The sequence below is a fragment of the Silurus meridionalis genome, chromosome 28, assembly GCF_014805685.1.
Source record: "Silurus meridionalis isolate SWU-2019-XX chromosome 28, ASM1480568v1, whole genome shotgun sequence".
In the NCBI taxonomy this organism is placed as follows: Eukaryota; Metazoa; Chordata; class Actinopteri; order Siluriformes; family Siluridae; genus Silurus; species Silurus meridionalis.
Genome location: NC_060911.1, coordinates 1,415,635 through 1,432,050, shown reverse-complemented (window position 1 = coordinate 1,432,050; position 16,416 = coordinate 1,415,635). Strand labels below are relative to the sequence as shown.

The window sequence follows — 16,416 nt, the reverse complement described above, 5'->3', positions numbered from 1 at the left end:
CTATGTTGTGTGATGTAGCTCAGTGTTGTGTTGTGTGATGTAGCTCTATGTTGTGTGGTGTAGCTCTATGTTGTGTTGTGTGATGTAGCTCTATGTTGTGTAATGTAGCTCTGTGTTGTGTTGTGTGATGTAGCTCTATGTTGTGTGGTGTAGCTCTATGTTGTGTGATGTAGCTCTGTGTTGTGTTGTGTGATGTAGCTCTATGTTGTGTAATGTAAATGTCTCATTTTACTGTGTACTGTGAGATTTGTGTACAGTGTAGCTCTGTGTTGTGTGATGTAGCTCTATGTTGTTTGGTGTAGCTCTATGTTGTGTTGTGTGATGTAGCTCTATGTTGTGTGGTGTAGCTCTATGTTGTGTGATGTAAATGTCTCATTTTACTGTGTACTGTGAGATTTATATGGTTGAAATGACAATAAAATCTTGACTTGACAGTGAAACAGACAGACAGACAGACAGACAGACAGACAGACAGACAGACAGACAGACAGACAGACAGTTATATTACAGTCAGGGTATAAAGAGGAGAGTGATTATTATGGGATGGATTGCAGAGGGACATGTAACACTAAGCTTCATCACTGAAGTGCACTGATTCTCCATACACAGACTGAACGGGTAACTGAGCATGTGTAAGGAAATAAACATGGAGCTAAAGGGCAGCATCTGTCATAACACAACATGCTGTGTGTGTGTGTGTGTGTGTGTATGTGTGAATAAACTGCAACACGCCATGCTGTTCTTTTCAACCAATCCATATCTAATGCAAAAAACATGGACTTCTTTAAAGATCCAAAGCACAGCTGTGTGTGTGTGTGTGTGTGTGTGTGTGTGTGTGTGTGTGTGTGTGTGTGTGTGTGTAGTCCATATCTGCAAGTTTTACATTAATTCCACAAAAACGCAGTTCATTTTCAAACCAAATAAATTTTCTCACCTTTGAAGAATTCACTGTGTGTGTGTGTATGTGTGTGTGTGTGTGTGTGTTACACACTCACCCACAGTAAGCTGTCCTGTGAGCTGGCCAAGGTCGTTCCGTGCATTCACCGTCACATTCCTGTCTGACTGTAGGACCAGTGGACTGTCCTACACAGACACACACACACACACACACACACACACACAGTGAACGAGGAATAGAAAATAAAAATTATGAAAGAAAAGTAATAAATTCTGAATGATGTCATGCTGGTTGTCAAGTCTGTCCAAAACTCTACTGTGTGTGTGTGTGTGTGTGTGTGTGTGTGTGTGTGTGTGTGTGTGTGTGTTGATGCATGGCAGCAGGGTGTGTGATGTGGATCAGTGGAGCCAGTCTTCTTGCACTTGCTTCCCTTGATGCACCTCCACTGAATATCAACACACACACACACACACACACACACACACACACACACACACACACACACACACACAGAGTAGAGTTGTGACTGCTTATTAATGTTCTGGCTGTAGTAGAGGAGTGTGACTGCACTCATTCTAGTCTCCCTCACTCTATTGTGTGTGTGTGTGTGTGTGTGTGTGTGTGTGTGTGTGTGTGTGTGTGTGTGTTTTAAGCATAAATTGATCAATAAAACACACACACACACACACACACACACACACACACACACACAGAGAAATTGAGAAAGCGAGAGAAACAAAGAAAGTGATACAGATAGGAAGATGATAGAGCCAGAACAGTAAGACAGGTCAGACAGACAGGAAGATAAAGAGAGGCATGCAGAAAAAGAAAGAGAAACAGACAGACAGACAAGGAGGCAGACAGAAATTGACAAATAAAAAGAGAGAAAAATGAGAAACCAACTGATTGACAGAGACAGACAGACAGACAAACAGACAGACAGAGAAAGAAGAAGGCAGAAATAGACATACAGCACACACAGACAAGGAATGGAAGAGAGAGATACAGTTAGAGATATAAACAGACAGACAAATAGAGAGGAAGGACCAGACAGAGAACAACAGACAGACAAACACAGACAGACAGACAGACAGACAGACAGACAGACAGACAGACAGACAGACAGACAGGTGAAGAAAGAGATACTTAGAGACTGAGAGAGAGACAAAGAGATAGGCAGAGAGAGAAAGACAGGTGGAGAGAGACAGACACAGACAGTAAGAGAATGACAGACAGAGACAGACAGACAAAGAAAGAGAAACAAACAGACAGAGAAATGCATACACATAGATAGAGAAAGACAAAGAGAGACCGACAAACAGGCCGACAGATAGAGAGAGAGACAGACAGACAGACAGACAGACAGAGAGAGAGCGAGAAAGAGAGAGACAGACAGACAGACAGACAGAGAGAAAGAGAGAGAGAGAGAGAGAGAGAGAGAGAGAGAGAGAGAGAGAGAGAAATAAGCATATAGAGAGAGACTGGAGTTGTGGATGGTGATTGGTCAGAAGATTGATTATAATTATAATAATAATTGTTATAATTGTTGTACAGAACGTAGACGAGACGTCTGGTGTTAGCGCAGTTAGCGTATGTAGCCTGAACAGCTAGCTTGTGCTGGAATCTGAGAGTAAAGCTAATGGGTAAACAGCTGATTTTTAAAGGCTGTTGAATAGTTTCAGGTTCGGCAGCATCAGAAATATCAATCCCTCACACCTACAGCATCGGCGCTAACACCACCTGACACCGCAGCTATGTGTCAGGTATGGAGCTAGCGCCGGGATGAACGAGGTGAAGAGTGAGCGAGTGTGTGACATTTCTCCACACCGCCATGCGTTTGATCTTCTTTAATAATGTTGTTGTGACGGCCCAAGGAGCCGAACTCGGACCTCCGCGATCCACCGCCTCTCCGATCGATAACCCATTACAACCCCGACACGCGGCGTTTCTCCATCCTCTGCACTGCTGAGCCGCCATGTGGGCACCATGGCAACGCCGTCCTCGTGATGCATTCCATGTGTGTCTTATGGAAATATTATAAGCACATATATGCAAAACATTGCATAACCCTCCTAAACTTTACATTTACCAAGTAAGGATTAAACAGAGAAGCAACCACAAGGCCAAGCATAACCTTCAGCATGATGCCACCACCACCATGTTTCACACTCCTGGAAAATGATAAATCAGAACTTGGTTATTATTTGAGTCGCAAATATATCATTTAGCAAGATAAAGTGGTTTTACTTTTTACTTTAAGATCCAGAAGAAAATCAAATAGAAGAAAAGGGAAGAAAAAAGAAAAGGTTGAACCAGTTGAAAATAAAGGAAGAAGTCCTGTAAAAAAAACTAGACAAAGATCCTGAAGAAAACAACAGAAGTTCCAGAAAGTAAATAGAGGAGAAGGTTCGGAAGAAAAAAGACAAATACGGGAAAAAATTGGAGGAGATCCAGACCAAATATAGAGGGAAATATCTAAGAGAAAATGTAGGGGATCCAGACCACATATGGAGAAGATTTTCCAGAGGAATATGGAGGTGATCCAGACCAAAAATATGGGAAATTAGTCAGATAAAATGGAGAAGATCCAGAAAAGAATAGAAGAAAATTTCCAGAAGAAAATGAAGGAGATCCAGATAAAAAAATATGGAGGAAATTCTCCAGACGATAATGGACGAGATCCAGACAGAAAAATGTACGGAATTTCTAGGAGAAAATGAAAGAGGTCCAGACAAAAAGAAAGAGAAGAAAATGGTTTGAGAAGCATGAGGGTACATTTTGGAGAAAAGCAATGGGTCATGCAACAGTAGCACTCGCAATGGTGTCAAAAACGGGGAGCTGGATCTTCAACTTCGGGAAGAGGAAGAAGTCCGCAGGAGCCAAATCTGGCGAGTAGGGTGCGTGCGGAAGTGTGATGGCGTTGTTTCACGTGTGAGGAAGAGCTCAATGACAGGGTGCGCACGTGGGCAGTATAGCAGACGTGGTAATGCACGTGGTCAGATTAGCACCAGTCACACAGCTCCCAATGTGCACAGGACTTATGAAGGTCGGTGCTCCTTGTGACTGTGCATGCAGCCCTGTGCTGCCATCTGTTGGCATGTTACAAAACTAACACATGGTATGCAGTTAAGAAATTCTGAAGTGACAAGAAAACAAGAAACTAAAAAGATGAAAAAATCATCTATACAAAAATATCCAATTAAAAAATATACACAAAAAGTGTATCCACAGTGTATTTGCTTTGGAATTTCCCCAATGGCATCACAGTTACAATCACTGATTGGGTTTACAAGCCAAGCAATTGAGTCTGGCCTCCGTTTTTATAGCACAGTCTCCAGCCCCTCTGAGGACGTAGCATTGATTGGGACGTAACCTTCTCACCATATACAGCAGCTGTGAAAAGTGTGGAAACTCCTCGCCGTTTATGGTTTTTCTGTTCAACAAACTCAGTAAAAGGCAAAATCACAAAAGAATTGGACAGTAAATGAGTGAAAGAAAGTTCTGTGGAGTCCAAGTGTGAGAAGAACCTACTGTATGTCCAAGTTCTGTGGGTGTTATTTCAAGAGTAAACGGTGGTCTGGAGTGATATCTATCATGGAATCACCTGCCCAGTCATTTCACCTACATCCCACTGAACTGCTTTGGGATGAACAAGAAACTTCCAACTAGTGAAGTTTGGAGAAAGGAAGTGTCCGGATGCTGAGAGTGCGTTATTCATGCTAAAGGAGGATTTTCCAAGAGAATAAAATGCAACATCTGGATATTTATAGATTTGTTTGGTCAAAGGAAATCTTCAGACTGTTCCCTCAACAAGATCTGAAACAAAAGGAACATGCATGTGTCTCTCAAACACCATAAAACACTCACTGTTTCCACTGTTTGATACACTGCATATCAAAGTGTAGTTCTATATAAGGCTTCACACAGAAGATCATATCTCTGTCTTCTGACATTTTCTTACTGGATGGTTTTCTCCAGACACTTGCAGTTGTGCCAAAGTCTTTCAATCTTTCTAAATACTGACATTCACATCACTTTAATCTCTTTCTAAAAAACTCTTCCAAGCATTTTGCCCTGAATCTCTCCTGCATGACTCCTGGATATCTCCTGCCTATCTTCTGAATAACTGATGGATATCTCCTATATATCTTCTGGGTATTTCCTGGATAACTGATGGATATCTCCTGAATATCTCTAGTATTTCTCCTGGCTATCTTTTGGATATCTGACAGATATCTCCTGAATATCTCCTGGATAGCTCCTGAATCTCTCCTGGAGATTTGCTGGATATCTTCTGCATATCTCCTAAATATCTCCCACCCCTTTCCTGGATGATTTAGTAAAGATTCCTGACATCAAACCAAAATATAATGTTACAGTTTCAAGGCTACAAAAATGTGGTCTCAAGGGTGAGTGAAAACTTATGCAAGGATCATAAATCTACCATCCTAAAGGAAATCCTTGGAGATTCTTTGTAGGAGTCCAGTGACAGAAGACTCTTTGTTTTTAGAACATAAGAACCTCTTTGGGAAAATGTGTACCATACATATCTCTCTCTCTCTCTCCAATCTTTTCCTCTCTGTTCTTTTTTTTTTTTTTTTTGCAGGAACACACACTTGGAGAATGTACACGTGACACCAAAAACACAGAGCTGTATGAAGCTGAAGGCTCTGAAAATCTAAGACCTGACTGGAGAAAAATTAAGAATGTAGGGTGACTGGGACACCTCCAGTTTCCTTCTGTCTTCAGTAAACTCTGTCCTCTTTATCTGAGGCGGTTTGGGCTCCTCACAATGGCAATCTCCTCAAAATTCTCTGGTGTGCAGGCCGTTCAACACCACTTCAATTCATTTCTATTTGTGAGGCACTTTTTACAATGGACTTTATCTCAGAGCAGCTTTAAAGTAGTTACAAGGTTGTATAAAATAAGTTTATTGCTTATAAGTGTGTTCATTATAATTGTAAGTTTATCCCTGATGAGAGAACCAGTGGCTGTAGTGAAGAAAAACCACCTTGAGATGGCATGAGAAAGAAACCTTTAGAGGAACGGGACTCGCCCTCATCCTCAACACCGAATGTCTATTTATTACAGTTCCAGTCTTGGAGTGTGTAGTAAAAGGTGCTTTAAATGCAGAACTGTTCATGCAAACTGTGGTCCTGAACAATTGTAGTAGACTGGTGATATTAATTACAGTCCAAATTCATCCTCAAAGTTCTTGAGTTGCTCATCAGCTTCATGGATCTTTAGGGTGTATATCTGGAAACATCCCCTGCTGCACAGAGTGGTTGAAGAGAACTCCATTCAGAGGTGGGGTGTCGGATTATCCTGGCAGATCTGAAGAGAAAAAAAGGACACCACCTGGGCACTTGTTTTTTTTAAGGCTGAATCCGTTTCTTCTAAATGAGCAGACGATCATGACGTCATAACTGGTAATGACGCCAAAATTCCCTCACACTATCACCGTTCTTATAAAAGGCTTTACAGCGAACGCTCATTGCGAACCACTTCATCGCTCCATTGTAACTTGTCAGAATCTTCCGGATTTGTGGACACACTTCTGGGTTCGTGGCACGCACTTCCGGTTTTGCGTTATGAGCTTCTGGGTTGGCAGCCATCTTGCCATTTTTCCTGCGCCACCCGGTATTTAAGGACACCTTAGACATTATCTCACCGGCTTGCTTGCCTCTAAGAATACTCTTGCCTCCTTGCCTGGTCCTGGTCCTGGTCCTGGTCCTGATCTGCTCTGTTCTGTTCTGTTCTGCTCTGACTCCTTGGTTACCTGGTTTGGACTCTGATTTTTTGGACTGCTTTGGATTTTAATTTTGGTTCTCCCTGCATTGCTCTGTCTGCCCGTTCTCAGTTTAAAGACAAACTCTGTTTTGGCCTAAAATTTCGGACCCACCCCTCCCTCCTCCTCCCAAAGCTTGAATCGGTTACATACAATTGCCGAAACTTCATGGTGGCCAAATCCTAGTTCCAAAATTTCCCGTTTCCCTGTGCCATACATTTTTACATTATGAAACAAACTATTTCAAGAGCAGAGATGAACAGAACTAAACAGTCAAATCAAGATTGTTTTTTTTTTGTTTTTTATTTTAGAAGTATAATATAAGCTCTTTGGCACTTTTCTTGTTGGAGCTGAAATCTGGCATTGAAATTGTGGAGGATGAACTGAACCGATGACCGGGATTAGACGAGTGTGTAGGTTTACGGGCGGTTAAAGATGACCTGCTGAAACAAGTCAAAAATAGAAAAACAAAACTTCTGTCCTTTTTTTTGTCCATAAGAACTCAACTTTGCAAAGTGGTGAGATTTGAATCCTCGATTTTGCTTCGTCTAGAAGTTGATGCACATAGAAATGAACACATTAGCGTTTCTATAAGGGACTATACTGCAATTAAGCACGTGTGTTTGGAAGGAGTCTCCAGTGTGAGGGTTTTTGGGAGGAGTCTCCAGTGACAGGGTTTTTGGGAGGAGTCTCCAGTGTCAGGGTTTTTGGGAGGAGTCTCCACTATCAGGGTTTTTGGGAGGAGTCTCCAGTGACAGTGTTTTTGGGAGGAGTCTCCAGTGTCAGGACGTTGTCTCAAGACAGAAGAAAAGCTGTGCTGACGTTAAACTTGTTCAGCTGTGATGAGGAAACCGTGAAATATCTCATTGCTGAGGTCAGAGGTCAGCATGTCCCTGTTACATGTCCCTGTCCTTACAAGTCCCGTGAAAATATTGCACTCAAGACGCTCTGTTAAATGCTGCCATGGCCACCGGAGTGCGTGTAATTATTCCTCAACGGTTCTTTAATTAATTTTAGCCAGCGCGAGGGCAGAGACGAGGCCGGGTTACCATATGCCTGTGTGTGTGTGTGTGTGTGTGTGTGTGTGTGTGTGTGTGTGTGTGTGTGTGTGTGTGTGTGTTTGTGGGCGGGGAGGTCAGTGGGAGGTGGTACCCCAGTGTCACGGGCACTAAGACAACAGTAATCAGTTTGTTTGTCCTCGTAATTAACCATCACAACAGTGTGACTTTCTGGCCTGTGATGTCGTCATGGAGACTGCTTCACCCAGGTTTCTGTTTTAACTCCAACTTTAAACCAAATAGGCAGCGCTACTAGTACAGTATTACTAGTATTGGTTAGTTGGTGTGAGTAACAGGGTGTGAGGTTGGTGTGAGGAACGGTGTGAGGTTGGTGTGAGGAACAGTGTTTAAGGTTGGTGTGAGGAACAGAATGTGAGGTTAGTGTGAGGAACAGGGTGTAAAGTTGGTGTGAGGAACAGGGTGTGAGGTTGGTTGAGGAACGGTGTGAGGTTGGTGTGAGTAACAGTGTGTGAGGAACGGTGTGAGGTTGGTGTGAGTAACGGTGTGTGAGGAACAGAGTGTGAGGTTATTGTGAGGAACAGGGTGTGAAGTTGGTGTGAGGAGAAGGGTGTGAGGTTGGTGTGAGGAACAGGGTGTGAGGTTGGTGTGAGGAATAGGTTTGGCTGCTTCTCGTTTCTCTTGTGGCTTTTTAACAAATCTGGTAGTCACTTTCTCTTGACTCTATAAGACTTCACTGAGATCGAGACAGAAAATGATGTACTATAATCCATTAGAGTTCCAAATGGAATTACGGATAAAATCAGCTACTGCTGAGGATAATGGCGGCCCAGCAGGACTTCATGTGTGCGTGTGTGCATGTGTGTGTGTGTGTGTGTGTGTGTGTGTGTGTGTGTGTGTGTGTGTGTGTGTGTGTGTGATCATGTCTTCAACTGAGCAGAATTAATATTCCCCCTTATCATTCACTCAGCGCTTTTCATCATGCAGAGAAGCTGTTAAATCTTAATGAGCAGCTATTTTTACCTGCGTCGCCCTGCTCCCACCGAGGCTCTGTCCGAACCCCACGCTTTCACCAGCGGGGGTCCACCAACCTCCCAAACCTCTTCAAGACTCTCAGAAAGTGGCACATGGCATTCTGAAGAAGTCATTAGCCATCAAAGCCACATGGCAGGACACAAGAACTGTAAGTCAACGAGCTTAATGAGGACAAATCTGTAACAAGGACGCATTTTATAGAAACACAAACTCAGCCACAAGTTGATGCGATGTAGCGAAGATACCTTCAGCCTTTCCAACCACCCTAAAGTAAGTAGTTTGATATGAGAACATAACTCACATTGGGGGAGTGTTAGCTCCAGTGGTTAAGGTGCTGGATTACTGATTGGAAGGTCGGGGGTTAAAGCCCCGGTATTGCCAAGCTGCCACTCTTGGGCCCTTGAGCAAAGCCCTTAACTCTCTGTGCTCCAGGGGCACTGTATCATGGCTGACCCTGCACTTTGACCCCAGCTTCTGAGCAAGCTGGGATATGCGAAGAACAAATTTCGATGTGACAAATAAAGGCTATTCTATTCTAAAGCACTGTGATTCCTACAACATTCTCTTCACATGGAGCGCCAAGAACATCAATTGTGGCTGAGGGTTTACATTGATGGTATTTGCCAGAAGCCCTTATCCAGAGGGACTTGGTACAATTACAGTATATGGACTAAAGTATTTAGATAACTAACTTTTTCTACCACAAACTTGGCAAACTTGGAGACAGACAAATGTGTAGGACGTCTTTTAACTTCACTTGAACTAGGAGACCCAAACCTGTTCCAGCATGACAATGCCCCCTGTGCATAAAGCCAGCTCCATGAAGATAAGCTTTCCATGGATTGAAAAATGTCGAAGATCTCCTGCTATAGAGCTCCAAACCTATTGAACACTGTTGGGATGAATGTGAATGCTGATACACCCCAGAAAACTCCTCACCTCACCTACATCAGTACATGACTTTACTAGCACCATTGTGGCTGAATGAATATTTACAAATCTCCACAAAATCTGGTGGAACATCTTCCCAGAGGAGTGAAGATTATTTTAAGAGCAAATGGGGACTCGATGTGGAATGTGATGTTCAAAATCTGAGCAGATGAGTCCTAATAGTTGCTAATAGGTTCAGCAGGAGCCATTTTCGAGGTCCTAGGGTTCGAACTCATAATCTTTTGATTAGAAGTCCAACATCTTAACCACTGGCCAACATCTTTTTAAATTGTTAATGTAACAAAAAAAGCAGCTTGGGAAGTGTAAACTGGGATTCTGGGAACCTTCTAGTTAGAGCTTTACCACAGAATGTGGAAACTTACACTGGGACACTGGAGACCTTCCTTAAATGTAAACGTCAGTTTCTGCTCATACTGGACGTGATGGATGTGATGGACGTGATGGATGTGGTGGACATGATGAATGTGGTGGACTTGATGGATGTGGTGAGCCCTCCCCCTTTTTTTAGTCCTATGTCGTTCATAAAACTTAAACTCCTCCATCAGCTCAGATCCACAGGTAAAGCCTTATACTTGTTTGAAATGCTCCCCCCGCAGAAAGCCAGGCTGCCAGCCATACCTCCAGGTTGTGTTTTTTGAAGTGAAGGATGCAAGATAAATAGGACGAGTTGAAAAAAAGAATGAAGTCCACAAAAAAAAGAAGGAAAAAAAAGAAGGCTGTAACCTGCAGTCACAGAGCAACAAAAATGCTTAGATCAGGGAACTGCCAAAAAAATGTCCTCGCACAGCCATTCCACCAGCAACGGCCACCAAAGACCTACAGCTTCCCCCCCTCCCTTTTTTTTTTTTTAGTAGACAGAAGAAAAAGAAGGTAAAAATAAACCTTTTCCTCTTTTATTCAGTTCTGCTCACAGTGATGAGCTTTTATAGCTTCCCATGGGGCACAATTAGAAAAGAGCACACAACAAAAAAATAAACAGGCCAGAACCATCCATCACTACACACACTCACACATGTTCACACACACATACACACACACACACAAACACACACACACACGTGCACTTCTTCATCCTGGGAATGACTAGGTGACTCTGGAGAACCTTCACCATCGTTAGCCCACATCTTCCAAAAAAAAAAAAAAAAAACTTTATTTGGTGGCGTTTAAAAAAAACACACATTTGCTGACGAAAGCCCTGTCCAATACCTATCCAATCCCTGTCTAATCCCTATCCAACCCAATCCTTGTCCAATTCCTGTCTAATAACTACCCAATACCTGTCCAATCTCTGCCCGATCCACTCTCTACACAATTTCTGCCTAATCACTACCCAATCCCAGTCCAATCTCTGCCCAATCCCTGCTAATTCAATCCCTACCAAATCCCTGCCCAATCCCCACCAAATCCCTGTCCAATCCATGCCAATACCTGTCCAATCTCTGCTCAATCTAATCCCTACCCAATCCCCGGCCAATCCCTTCCCAATCCCAGTCCGATCTCTGCCCAATCCCTGCCCAATCCTTATCCAATCTGTGTGCAATCCAATCCCTACTAATTCTATGACCAATGACCTGTCCAATCCCTAACCCAACTCACACAAAATCTTTGTTCAATCCATGTCCAATCAAATCCCAAAAGATTTTATGCCCAATCACAACCAAATCCCTACCCAAGCCCTGCCCAAAATTTACCAATACCCCTGCTCAATCTCTGCCTAATCCAATCTAAACCAAATTAAATCCCTGTCCAATCCCTGCCAAATCCATAACCAATCTCTAACACCCATCCAAATCCTGCACAGTCTCTGCCCAGTTCCCCGATAATCTCTTCCCAATCCCCAGCTAATACATAACAAATCTCTGGACAGTCAGTGTCTAAAACCTTTGCCCAACCTTTGCCTAATCATTATTTAATCTTTGCCTTATTTAGTCCCTGTCCAATCCCTTTTTGAGGGTTTTGAGGGCAGCAACAAGAACCAAGTCACTGGTTACTGCTGGACTCCAAAACTGCACAAACTAAATGTTGATTTCTACATTTTTGAAGCTTGGACATGATGAAGCCTGCAGCAGAGCAGGAGTGAAAAACTCTGAAGTCCAGCCGTATCTCACACCCAGGCTGGGTTCAAACCCCACTGAGACAGGAAGGAAATAAAGAGAGAGAGAGAGAGAGAGAGAGAGAGAGAGAGAGAGAGAGAGAGAGAGAGAGAGAGAGAGAGAGAGAGAGAGGAATGAGGAGTTTGTGAGCTTGTTTGTAAGAGCGAGAGGGAGTGTGAGAATAAGTGTGTTTACTCGTTCCAGATAGAACGGAAGGGAATGAGCAGATCGACAGAACAATGAAGGAGAAATGATTAATGTAGGGGAACGAAAAAAGAAACAAAAAAATAACAAAATAGGGTTTCTGTTTTCTGAAGCGTAATTAGCCCAATTTGCATCCCGCTGTTTTGCATATTTACAGGAAAAGGTCCAGACTCGGGTTCATTATTATTAGTCTGCAATTATGTCTTATTTTCTTGCAACGGACAAATGAAGAAGAAACAAAGAAGAACACGTTTTTTTTTTGCTTATTACTAAAAATAATTCCCAATACTCGCATCGCCTGGAATTGGTCCGTGATGAGACGACGGCTCAATTTGCACTCGTCCCTCATTCAGATTAAAAGTTCGGATGAACTTGTAACCTTAAAGAAGGCCCTCGTCCCCCAGAGGGACAGAAAATTTGGAATAAGACGTGTCAATCGGGTGCCTTTTTATTATAATGAGTAGAGTGTGGACTTCATTACGACCCATCAACCTGCCAGAAACACATTTCCCCAATAAAACGAAACTCATCATAAAGTCAGACCGTGTCCTTGTTTTCCTGGAAATCAACTCTGGAGACACAGCTCTTAAATCTCAAATCTGGTTTCATTTCCACCTTTTCCACTTTTGCCCGTCAACTCAAAATAAACAATTTCTGAAAATAAAGTGAAAAAACGGTTCTGAGCCTCTGTTCACTCCAAAGACGTTTGATTACAAAAAAACCCACAAAGCGTCAATCTGAAACGTTCTGCTTTTCTTAGCTTTCTGCCTAAGAAGCCTTGAAGCCACACTGAAAGCTAATGGTGAGAAGATCAGCGTTTACTCCTGAGATTAAATCTGGAGCTCGGATTGTGTCATGCCGCGAACAGAACTGCTCTATGCTAACAGATGCTGAGCGGTTTATTAGCGGTAAGCCTACACCTGTAGCTGATGAGACTAATCGGTGCGCTGTTCCAGTCTGGTGACGCCAATAAAGAGAGAAAGACATCAGCCTCAGGGGGGGAGAGAGACACCAAGCAGAGGAGAGCGGAATGGTGACTGAGAGCAGGCAGATGCTAAGAGAAAGGCGTGTCGGTCCTCGGGTGTGCTTGGGCGGGCGTTGAGAAGAAAGCGACGGGCAGACGCAGGGGAAAGATGGGGCGATCCAGGAGTGAGACGGGCAGACGCAGGGGAAAGACGGGCCGATCCGCGAGTGAGACGGGCAGACGCAGGGGAAAGACGAGCCGATCCACGAGTGAGACGGGCAGATGCAGGGGAAAGACGGGCCGATCTGTGAGTGAGACGGGCAGACGCAGGGGAAAGACGGGCCGATCCACGAGTGAGACGGGCAGATGCAGGGGAAAGACGGACCGATCTGTGAGTGAGACGGGCAGACGCAGGGGAAAGGTGTCTGCAACAGCTAGAGTGTGGAGCACTGGAGGGTACTGTGAGTAATGGAAAGGAAAGAACCGGGGTGAAACAAAGTAAAAAAACAACACTCTACTTTTGCCCGTCTCTCTTTCCTTCAGCGTGGAACCAGTGAGTTTTTTTTTTTTTTTTTGCTTTAAGACCAACAGAATGATGGAGAGATACACAGACAGCTAGAAGAACGTTCAAATATTTGCCATGCAAAAAAGTTTCTAGGTTGTTCTGGACTTCCTGAAAGTGTAAATCTGTGAAATCTCCAACATATAGCATTATATTTAAATATATAAAGAGAGTGAGAAAGAGAGGAAACGCAAAAGGACAAGAAAAACAGAAAAGAGAAAAAAGCTCTGGAGCTCTTACCCGTCTCGATTGAATCTCCTTCACGTACAGAGGAAGAAGAAACTCGGAGACACTTTCTAACCTCACGCCTTCTTTGGTGATGCGTAGATCCCCCATCCCGTCCTACACACACACGCACACACACACACACACACACACACGCAGTGAGAGAGGAATAATCTCACCTGGGATTAGTGTAAAGACACTTATTACACACTTCTTCAAATTCGCCATCTCACCCCAGTCTGGCGTTCCGGGCTCAGATCCGGATCCGCCTCCGGGCGTACAACAACTAATGAAGGGATACTTTTTTAAAGTTTAAGGATTTAATATGATATTAATTGGTATTAATAGGATTATTATTATGTTATACACTAAACGGAAATTATCTTTAATTTATTTCATTATTTTTTACTTTGTATTTTTTATCCACTGTTTTTTAGGAACCACCTGAATTTTTATTTTTTTTATTTTTTTGGGGGAAAAAGCAGATGAGTTTTAAATGATTATATATGAAAAACAAAGAAAGACAGAAAGAGAGAGACATGAAGAGAGAAGGAGGGGGAATGTGAGAGGAAAAGAAAAAGAAAGAAGAGAGAGAGAGAGAGAGAGAGAGAGAGAGAGAGAGAGAGAGAGGAATAGAAAAACAGCGATAGATTGGAGAAATTCTCACCAGATGTAATAATCATAAGTGTATCAGGAGGTCAGACTTTATATGAGTTGCTTAACAAACTGAGGTTAAGTGCACAAAAACACACACACATGCACGCACACACACACACACACACACACACACACACAAAGATCGATACCTTATTGAATTCCAACAACCTTCAGTGACGCTGCTTTTAACAATTTATGTAGTGGAACTGAGGAAACTAATGCAAGAGGGTGTCCTTACACACACACACACACACACACACACACACACACACACAGGGAGGTGGAGTAATGCACAGTGCATGGATTGATCTGGTCTGAGTGAGTGGTAAGTACACATTTATCTGCTGTGGCTGTGATCACACACACACACACACACACACACACACACACACACACACACATTCAAGTGTACAACACAAACAGAGACGGTATCACAAAGATTGTTCGAAGTGAGGGAACTTTTCTTCTTATGAAGTGATAGAAAGAGTGACAGATAAATAAAACGAGAGAAGGAGAGAGAGATCAATTGATCGAGTGAGAGAAAATGAATGACAGAATACAAAAAAAGGAGGAAGAAAGGAAAATGATGAAACATTCAGGAAATCACAGGAACCGGCAAGGAACAAGAGAGAAACCAGAGGAAACATGCATGAAAGAAGGAAAACTAACACACAGTTACACACAGAGAAAAGAGAGAGAAAACAAAAAGAGTGAAAGAGGGAGAGAGAGAAATACAGATGCAGAAAATACTGGCAGGTTTGTTACAGTATTACAGACAGTTATTACATTTCAATAGCTTTAGGCAAGAATAACAGGCTAAAGCAAACACACACACACACACACACACACACACAGTCCTTTTGCTCTCTTGGTCCATGACACTGAAAGTAAAGAACCTCAGAGTGTTCGGACTCGAGCGTAACTGATTGCCTCAAACTTAATAAGGTTTCGGTGTGATGATGTCATCAGGATGAGATCACTGATCATAAAAAACGCTGAGACAGCAGAGCAGGCTGTTTCTCGTTTCCATAGCATCAGCTTAAAAATAGTTCTACTTTACACAAAAAACCCGCGTAGACGTAGAGTTTCTCCGTGATGAACAGCGGATATTTCCATAACCGAGGAACGGATCGTTTTGAGAACATCTCTTCTTCTTCTATAGCTTCCCCCCTTCCATCTTTCCTCACGCTTTCTTCATGTCTCACTCGTTCCGAGCCCTTAACACCAATCAGGATCTGAAAGGTGGTCTCCCCCAGGGGGTTTGTGGGATCTCATTTGGCAAACGGAGGCTGACCGCCAGCACAAATTGAGTCAGAAAAGGCTTTTGGGAGAAAATGCAGGGAAATGGATAGACACATAAATCCTGACACGTTTATTTTATCTGCCGCCGGTCGCCTCGGTGGCAGATGGTGGATATTACGGGCTATGAGGCTGAAAAGGCCATGGGGAGGTTTTTTTTCTTCCTTTTCGTCTGGTAATGACAACGGGACAGTTTCGGCGCTTTAGAATCAGCCTTAGCGCTCGTTTACCCGCGTTTCGTGGCAAAGCCGCTTTCCATCATAGGCAGGTGTTGGGAACGAGATACTTCCGTAATGCTGTAACAGGTCCGCGTGAGAGCCACAAATTACACAAATGCATGGTACTGAAAGCATATTTTCACCTCATGCAGCTGCCACATTACAATCTCACACACATTCATCCAGAGCTCCTTTGGGCACATTTTTGGCCTCCAAACATCGCATTACAACCCACCAGCAAATCGTTCGTTTTTTTTTCTTCTGCATGCTTCCTGATCTGCTCACAATCCTGGAAGCCTATAAAAATGACAAATAAACCGTTCACATACCAAACAATGAGGGTCCATCTGAAAGCTTCAAACATAGAGAAGTTGCAGAGTTCTTCATCTTTGACTCAGACCTAAATAAAGTCCCGAACAATAAATCGTAATTTTACCTTTAAGAAAACAAATGCTTGCTTTTGACAGGTCATGGCTAAACTCCATCTCCCACCAACTACATCAACT

At 43.1% G+C, this 16,416-nt stretch overlaps 1 protein-coding gene across 1 annotated transcript in view; it reads right to left on the bottom strand.

The window, feature by feature from the left end:
* Nucleotides 1-16,416, bottom strand: part of LOC124381501 (zeta-sarcoglycan) — a 138,461-nt gene that overhangs the window by 40,871 nt on the left and 81,174 nt on the right. The window contains exons 3-4 of the mRNA XM_046843208.1: nt 13,752-13,853; nt 996-1,083 (exon numbers count right to left, since the gene is read on the bottom strand). Coding sequence (XP_046699164.1) covers nt 996-1,083; nt 13,752-13,853 — 190 coding nt within the window. The remainder of the gene's footprint in view (nt 1-995; nt 1,084-13,751; nt 13,854-16,416) is intronic.